General features: G+C 32.0%; 1 protein-coding gene across 1 annotated transcript; it reads right to left on the bottom strand.

The window, feature by feature from the left end:
- Positions 1–4,128: 4,128 nt before the first annotated feature.
- LOC119688243 (histidine-rich glycoprotein-like) lies at positions 4,129–4,500 on the bottom strand. The gene has a single exon (XM_038102922.1). The coding sequence runs from the start codon at positions 4,498–4,500 to the stop codon at positions 4,129–4,131; it is 372 nt and encodes a 123-aa protein (XP_037958850.1).
- Positions 4,501–9,376: the final 4,876 nt, after the last annotated feature.

Here is a 9,376-nt window from a genome sequence, read left to right as displayed (position 1 = left end):
GCTGTCGTCCGGATACATTGCAAAATACCAATCTTACTTAGTTTGTCGACCAGCTTACTTACTTAGTTTGTCAATTAGTTAAAGACTTACTTTCCCAATGGCTCCTATAGTACTTATACATCCTGATATTTGTTTTTCTGTTAAGTATATTATAATGTTATTTGGTATCCGCTTGTATTAATTATTTTTTTATAGTTACATTACCAAAGCTTAACAGAAAAGTAGACCAGCAAGGAGTGCTGTGGGCTTCATTAATGTCTTATGCGAAGTCAAAATAAAATGTTGTTAATGTCGTGACAATAATACCACTGTAAAACCGGTTTTAGTTATTTTTTTCGTATGTAGTCTGTCGCTGACATATGGCCTTTTTTAATGATTTAAACTATAACAGACCCAACTATTTTAACCATTGAACTACAATCGCTACGATTATATGCGGATACTAATATTGTTAAGATAGTACATATAAAATATAATGTCTGTGATTGATATCTTAAATGTTAAGGTTTTAATAGATTTAGCAATTTTCGACTTGAAAGGAGAAACTAGATTTTGTCAGAATACTTTCAATATGTTTGACATAAAAAATATATTTAGGGATATAAACTCTGCTTTTAATTTTTAGTTAAGAAGTTTGCTACTTCTTTAGTACTTTATGCTTTATTTTGGTATACAGCACTTTATTACTTCTTATCAGCACTTTTTATATAAATGCTAGCTATTTAAGTCAATTTGTTCTAGTTCATTGAGTAAGAAATCAATAGTTCAATATATCGCATTTGTTATTATCTATTAAAGAACTTTGAAAAACTTAAAGCAATTCCTTCTAGCATTGTTGAAAAAGTGTACGTATACCTAAACAAGGGGTTGGTTGTTCTTGTACCCAACATATTTTGCATGTTTACATATCAAATTTTTAAGATGAATATTCTATTTATCTCTTAAACTGCGAATGCTTTCACAGAAATAAGCAATATCTTTTTAATAATAAAAAACTTTAATGAATATCGAATGAGTGTACCAAAGAGTTTTAAGTTTTAAGTCATTAAACTATTAGGCGTTTGTCAACCAAGGTACCACGGATTACGTGTGTTCCCTAACTTTCTTTTTTTTCATTGTTTCTTTTACCTTCTTTCTTCTTACTTGTTTTTTCTTTGTTCTTTCTGCTTACATTAAATAACTAAATAGACAAAGAACATAATGAAAATGGAATCGCAAATGCTTTACACTATGTTCACACTTGTAATTAGTCTTAATTCAGTAAGTGCTATTGGCACCGATTTTAAGGATTTAATGAAAAGGATTTTTATCAAAACGACATTAACTGTTGCACGTGTATGGAGTTAAATGGGATAATAAATGCTCACCATTAATCTCCCTATACTTGAATATCTATTTTCATAACATTATATATATTGCAATTACGAGTAACTACTTTGAAAATGACAAACTTGTAGTAAAAAGGTCTGGACATAATTGATCGCGAAGGTGAAGAGTTGGATCGAAAAAATAATACACCATACACATGTTTTAGTGTGGCCCATGAAAATGTTATTAGCTGAATTTGTAGAAAGAATGGACTACCTTTCTAAGTTTTTCACCAGTCACAGCTGCAATAACTTACGACAATTCTCCACCAATTCTGAATTGAGGTCTATCGAATCGTACCACTTTATGTCCAGCAGTACTTATATTCTTCTGATGTGGACATAGTTAGTTTGTGCTTATATTATATAGTTGTAACTTGAGTGCCCCGAGACGATTCTGCATGGTATTCTCAGATTACGTGTGTCGCAGCATACCTTTCTTTTTTCGTTTTTTTGTTGAAGAATACAAATTTTTTTGTGTATAACATTCGAACATTTGTTGTTCGGACAAAAAATAACTTAATTTGTTTCTCAATCTATCTATTAAGGATATCATTTTAATATTTTGTTATGTAAGTAAAAGTAAATAAAGTCTGGCTAATTGACTGTAAGATAACATTATCATGTTTCCACTGTAGCTTAAAGTACTTGTGTTAATGAAATTCAGTTTTGGTCGTTTCCATTGGCATAAGCTAATTTATGTGAAATAACTTGTTTGTTTACATTTTATATATAAACCATATGACAAATATTTCATTCTACATTGTTCGCTATAAATCAGTTGTTTTATATAAAATGACTTCATTTATATGAAATCAGTTTCCTCATTAGAGTGTGGACTTAATGAACAAAACTACCTAAATGAAGCAATGAAAACATGGCTATTAAGTTTCTTTCAATCTCAAAGAGTACAATATGCTTTAGATATTCTCTTAGATATGATGTGTGTGACATAAATATCTACTTTATTACTTATTTCTCTCACTGTTTCACACCTGTTCTTTTTCTCCATTTCTCTTTCTCATTCGTCCTCTCACTTTTACTCTTCTTCTGCATTCGTCTCGAACTTTTCTTTTCTATACCTGTACTTCTCTGTTTTTATGAACTATAAATATAGATCGATTAAACGTTTGTCAAAATATTGATATAATTAAGAATATATCACACTCTCTCTTCCTTTCTCTCTCTCTCTCTCTCTCTCTTTTTCTCATTCGTTCTTTTCCGTTTACTCCCTCTCAGTGTTCGTCTCTCAGTCTTCTATTCTACATCTTTTTTCTCTGTGCTTACCAACTGTATAAAATGAATAAGCGTTTATTAGAATATTGATATAATTAAGAATATATTACACTCTCTCTTTCTTTCTCTCTTTCTCTCATACGTTCTCTTTCGTTTACTCCCTCTCAGTGTTCGTCTCTCACTCTTCTTTTCTACATCTTTTTTCTCCGTGCTTTCTAGCTATATAAAATGAATAAGCGTTTGTCAAAATATTGACATAATTGAGAATATCTAACATGCGCAAAACTGTTTCTGTGAATTGCTTAGGTAGTGTTTTACCGTTGATTGCATATATCATTTACTGGCAAGTGACGAATTTATGACAAGAAACCAAGCTTCGTCTTATGAGTATAGGAAACGCATTTCTGTAATCTCAAATACGAATATTAAACGCAAACCAGCCACATAGCAATCACGTGGGAAGCGCGGTTCTAACCGCTGCGCAAATAAGAGCACATTTACCTCTAACATCGCTCCGAAGTATCATTGAAGCGCGGTCATGGCCGGTATGCAAGGCATGACCATATGCACCTAAGCAAACACAATGCATAAAATCGAAGAAAATTATTCCAAATTAGCCAAGGAAGAAACAAAGCTGTTTTAAAAATAAAAAATGTCTTGTAAAAATCCTTAACGCGACAGTGCGTTGTGTGGTGGGGCAGTATCGGTTCAACTAGCTTTCGTTCCACTTCCTTCGATCGGCTGAATTTATGACGATATTTATGTTTTGATTAGCTGCCAAAGTCAACATGACGTCGGCGTGATAGTGGGCGTTTGACAGCATTTGGAATACTTGACATTGGTTCATTCTCTGTCTGCTCGAAATTCTGTTAGTGATTTTGTGATGATTTTAGTTTTTAATTATTTTTTATATTGGCATTTGGGCAGAGCTTTGTCAGTTTCCAAAAATGCAAATTTGTTCTGTCAAAATATTTACAACTTTAAGTCTCTGTAACGCTGCGATTGAGTGACATTGCAGTGATAATAAATAATTTTAGTTTATTTTATTAAATTCTAATCCATAGAATCTTTTAGTTTTACCGAATTTGATCTCTTCAAATGGCAGATGGCATAATGACTGCAAATCATCATAGTCATCATCATCATAGTCATCATCATCAAGTCATACTACTGTGTAAGCAATACCGCATATAAATCGTATATGCAATTGATTTAACTGGTGAAATACATAACATATATCTAACAATATCCCTTTTTTATATATCCGGAATGTATATCCGGAATGGTTAAAAAACGGATAAAATTGTTTTACGTGTCTGTATTTATAGTCGAAGTAGTTTCCAGTTTGAATTTGAAAAAAAAATATTTTCAAAAATCTATTCGGATATGCAATATAACGACAACTCTCAAATTCTCTGTGCTTTGAAAGTGAACATCCGTCAAATTATGACCAAGCTGTTACCAGCTTTGTGATAACAAATGCTCAAAAATTATTTGATCTAGTACTTTAAGATGTGTCGTAGGGTTAGGTTATACCGGCGATCTCAAGGGATCCACTTATGTGGATGAGATCGGTGAAACTCTGATGATGATTATAATGATCTACCATGTGGGTGAGATTGGTCAACCTCTGATGATGATTATGATGATGTACCATGTGATTGAGATCGGTGAACCGCTGATGATGATTGTTATGATTAACCATGTGGATACGATCGGTGAACCGCTGATGATGATTATGATGATCTACCATGTGGTTGAGATCGGTGAACCACTGATGATGATTGTTATGATTAACCATGTGGATACGATCGGTGGACCGCTGATGATGATTATGATGATCTACCATGTGATTGAGATCGGTGAACCGCTGATGATGATTATTATGATTAACCATGTGGATACGATTGGTGACCGCTGATAATGATTATGATGATCTACCATGTGGTTGAGATCATCATATGTGTGGGATCGGCGAAAAACCGAATGATGAAAAGATGTTTACCGTCATCATAATTAATAACTATAGTGTCAACACTCTTCCATATTATAATTGTTTCCTAACAACCTATATATCTTCATATCTTTTACTATAATTAACTAAAAATATGTATATATGTATGTACACCTCTGGGTCGGTTAGCAGCAAAGGCTGATGCCTAACATCGGCAGGCATCACGTAATTCAAAAATTGTAGCTACGAGAAGAATCCATTTGTCCTGTGTTAAAATAATTGTTGATGCCGTTGTTGGTGTTGTTGTTGTTGTGTTGTTGTTGCCTTCCAATTGTTGCGGGTGCATCCGAAAAATGTTCATGTTTATTTATGCTTTGCTGATAATGCAGACAAGAAATTTGTAGTTGTTGTATTTGCATTGCTGTACATTCGATAACACATCACTAACGCACACACACACACAAACCCACCGTACAAACATCGTGCAAACATTTACCTGGTGAGCTATAAACTCACCACACACTGCAGGTAAGAAATGTGTGTGCATGTAAATGCTAACGAATACCGAAAAATTAAATAAATTTACTCACAATGTGCAACCTGCTGTCTTCGTACATTTAAACGAGATAAAAGTTAGCAACACAACATAAAGAAAACCATTTTTTTTTGTTTTTTTCGTTTATCAGGAAGGTTTGTTGTTGAACTCGTATGGATGAATCTGTGCTGTGCATTATCGCATTGCGCTGCAAGGGATTCAATTGTCTTGTCCGTCGGCAGTGGTAGTGGCACTGGCAGCAGCAGCAGCAGTGACATTGCTTGCAGAATTCCTACTCTCCGGCATTTGGAGAATTACAAGAACAATAACAAAAGCATTGATGGTGCTGTGCTGTGCTGTGCTGCCTATTAGTAAATAGCACCCAAAAGGCAATTTATTTGCATGCCGCAATGTTAGTGCAAAACGAAGAAGCGGAGAGTGTTGTGCATTTTTAGTTTTGTGAGCGTAAACGTATGAGAGAGATTTTTGTCTATGGTGAATTGTGAGTTGCAACAATTAGAGTCGGAAAAAAATACTCAAAACTTTGGGGAATTTCAGCTAAAAGAGAATTTGTAAGCTTTTATGCAGGCATCTGAGCTGCTTTCAATAAACTTGATGCTGTGAATGAAGAAGCCGTCGGTCGAATTTCAAAAAATAGTTAAATAATTATTTTTTAGCTAAAATTTTATTTTGATCTACGATTATTGTATTATAGATGATATATACATAAGTATGCAATTTATTACATATATTTATTAAATATATTTTCAATACACACAATACCAAATAAGGGTTTCGTAATTAATTATTTTAAAAACAAATATTCTTTTGTAAAATATTATATGTTAGAACTAAACATAATTTTATGAAACATAATATATAAAAAATATTATATATATTAATATTTTCTTACAAAAAAAAATTTAAAGCAAATTATAACAAATTTATTACTAAAATTGCAAACAATCAAACATTATTATTCACTATTTCTACTCAATCTGCTGGTAACATTAGTTGCTTCCTTAAATGCGCTCTTCACCTCTTCAAATTCCTTCACAACATATACTCTGTTGACACTCATCTTGAGTTAAAAGACTAAAATATTTTTTTTCGGTTAAGAACGAGAGAGAGAGAGAGAGAGAGTATTCCTTAAATCCTGTTAATGCACCAAAAATCTAATTAGAAAGTTTACGTCTTGAGCAGTAAAAATGTGTAGCTAAATTACCAGTGGCGTTATTTAAATTTAAATGTATTAAAAATTTCCTAACGAATTTGTCAAGAAAATGTTTGCAATTAATATTTAATAAATTTTTACGATAAAGTGCTTAAGAGAAAAATACGAGAGGGTATTTGAAAACTGCTTTACATAAAAAGAAGTTTCTTTAAATACGCTCTGGGTAAACATAAACTATTAAAATTTAAAAGATATAACTCTACTCTAATCAAGTGCAAATAGGCTACACTGTCACAAGGACTTTATTTACCTACGCATACCCAAACTGGTCCAGTACAAGCTCGACTTGTCATAAGGAGACACTTACGTCTTATTGAGAGAAAAACATTTGTTTACCATAGGTATAAGTCCAATGGTTACCACCACCCTAATCGTGGTATTTACACAACTGCTACATAATGTGAAAAGATTAAATGTAACAATGTGAATGTGTAAAATATATAACTGCTGTCGTGAAATATATTATTATATGTACTATTTTGATCGTGGACGTTAATTCCTAAAAGACCAATGACAGGAAGATTATCCAACAGCAATTTTTGTCTCAGATATCAATTGTGCAAGAACTAATACGGCAAGGTCTTGAGAAATACTTCAGGCAAGACTACTTTCACCAGCATATATAAAATTTAACATGATTTGTTAGCAGATATAAAGATTAATTCATATTGGAGCCCACAAAAAAGATGCTCGTGCCGACTGGTGTGAAGAAATGCTTAAGATATGTAATGGCGAAGCTTTAAGGGATATCTATAAGAATTAAAGAACTATGCTTTCTAGACTAATATTTGGTTGCTCAGTCGTCTTTATGTGATTTTCATGATACGATATCTTATTCAGTCAAAGTCAGTTGCGTTTTAAGTAATTCCAAGCTAATGGCTGCCTTTTCTTAGTTAAATATTTATTCATTCATCCATATTGCTTTCATATATCTAAAAATTTCTATATATTACTGCAATTTTGTAGTAACAAAAGATGTGATAGAGTTTTTTTCCTAAAAGCAGATGTGATCAGTCTACAGATTTATTATTTTTTAATACATCAATAATATTCTTTTTTGTGATAGGCGGCAAAAATCCAAAGCCACAGTGTGAATCTACTAAAACCACTTCTTAGGTACGAGTTAAGAAAATCTCAACCATCAGAGTGTGAAAAACTTCCTCTGAAATCGCATTTCAGTAAACGATGGGTACAACATAAAAAATTTAGCACTTGAATTTGCAAATTTTTTAAGCAAATCTGTTCTTTCTAATCTTAATTTCAATTTATGTTAGTTAAAAATGTCTCCATGAATTGAACTTTATTCTATGTGTTACTTTATATTACTGTCCCTCCATATTAATAACCTTCCGTATAATAATATATATTGAATTTTTATTCTTAACAATGCAATCTAAAAATATTTTTATTGGATTTACTAAACGTTTATTGAGTTCTTATCTTGAAACAGCAGAATTTCTTTCTGAAAATAAGACCACGTTCGTTTTTTACGAGATATTATTCTCCAGAATATTACCAATTTCATAAAAAAGGTGTTAATAAAGCAAATCGGTTAATGAAAATTGTTTATAGTATTAAAATCAGCTTCTTTTAAATTTAATTATTTTTGCCAAAAGTTACATTTTATGACGACAAAGAAGCTATTGTTTTTATAAGCTAGAAGGATTCGAATAGCTGACCATACCATGACTACTTAGCAATACTCGTAACAGCGTTGTATGGTCAGCTGAATTTCAATGAATTAACTAAATTTTTGTTCTTGTCTTTTCTTTGCTATTCGAATCCTTCTTACTTTAAAAAAAAAATTAGCTTTCGAAAATGTAAAATTTATTAATTTTTACAGAAATTCTTAGAAATGCTAATAAAACCCAGATATATTCTTCTGAGATCATCTCTACTACTTGTTAAGATTACGTACTCTTCGGTTAAAAACTTATTCTATTAAACAAGTTCCGATGACGAGGCATTCTGATTTTGATGCGGAACACTCTCGCGTTAATTTTTTTCACTGTCACTAAAATTAATAGATGAGATAAAATCAGTGACCGGTATCCTTAACTATATTGTACAATCGAGATACTTTAAGTTAAGCACCTTAAGTATCTGAAGCTTATATATTAAAATTCTATATTAAAATTTTATATTATATATTAAAATTTCATTGCACCTATTTGTCTCTTTAGTTTATTTTAATATAGATTGAAAAAATAATCTTAAAATAAAAAAATATTCATTTCCACTTTGATATAAGTTTTAACAGATCATTCGAAAATGATGCACCCCATAATGCTTTAATTATCTCACTAATGTTGTTAATTAACAATAATTATTTTTAATATTGAAAAATAAAGTGTAATTCTCGCAGCCTCGCAAGGCCAATAGTCCAAGTACCAAAATTCGCATAAGATCGTCGCAATAGACCTTAAAGCTTCTTCGTCCCTTAAACGACAATTGGCAATTGTTTTGGCTCTGCATTCGCTGTTAACATTTTTCCTCATTTTCTTGTGTACTGAGAAAAAATAAGTATAGCAAGTGGTGAGTGGTGAATGGTGCATGATGAGTGGTGAGCAATCAACTTGCGGTGAGTTTCTTTTGTATTCTCTAATTTAGAAATCAGTTAACAGGCGCCAATATTTTTGTGAGTTGGTTTGAGCAGAGGTGAGCTGCTCTTTGATTTGGCCAACGCGTGCTCAGGTGGAAATGTAAACTTCAGTTGTCCGTGTGGTTTCGTCGTGAGTTGGAAGGTTGTTTAAAGAAGCGGACGTCGCGCGTGCGTGTTTTTCTTAGTGAACGCATGTACACAAATTTTGTGATACATAAAAAGACGACAAAATTATTTATTCCAAAACAAATTGTGCATTTAATCAATAAGAAAAAAAAAATTATTAAATTAAAATAATAATAAGAAGGAAAAATGAAATTGTAAATATTAAATAAAAATATTATGCATAGAAGAAAAAAAATTGTGTACGAGAATCTTGATTGTTGCAACGAGTGAAACAACCGAGCGACCGCGTTGATCGTGTACGCAAACGCAAACACAACCAAAT

Source organism: Teleopsis dalmanni, chromosome X (assembly GCF_002237135.1).
Source record: "Teleopsis dalmanni isolate 2A chromosome X, ASM223713v2, whole genome shotgun sequence".
NCBI classification, from domain to species: domain Eukaryota; kingdom Metazoa; phylum Arthropoda; class Insecta; order Diptera; family Diopsidae; genus Teleopsis; species Teleopsis dalmanni.
The sequence above is the reverse complement of the archived record's forward strand: the minus strand, read 5'-3'. Positions and strand labels throughout refer to the sequence as shown.

Bases quoted from the DNA above. Each gene is read 5' to 3' on its own strand.
- LOC119688243 (XM_038102922.1), bottom strand. From the start codon at position 4,500: ATGGTTAATCATAATAATCATCATCAGCGGTTCACCGATCTCAATCAC.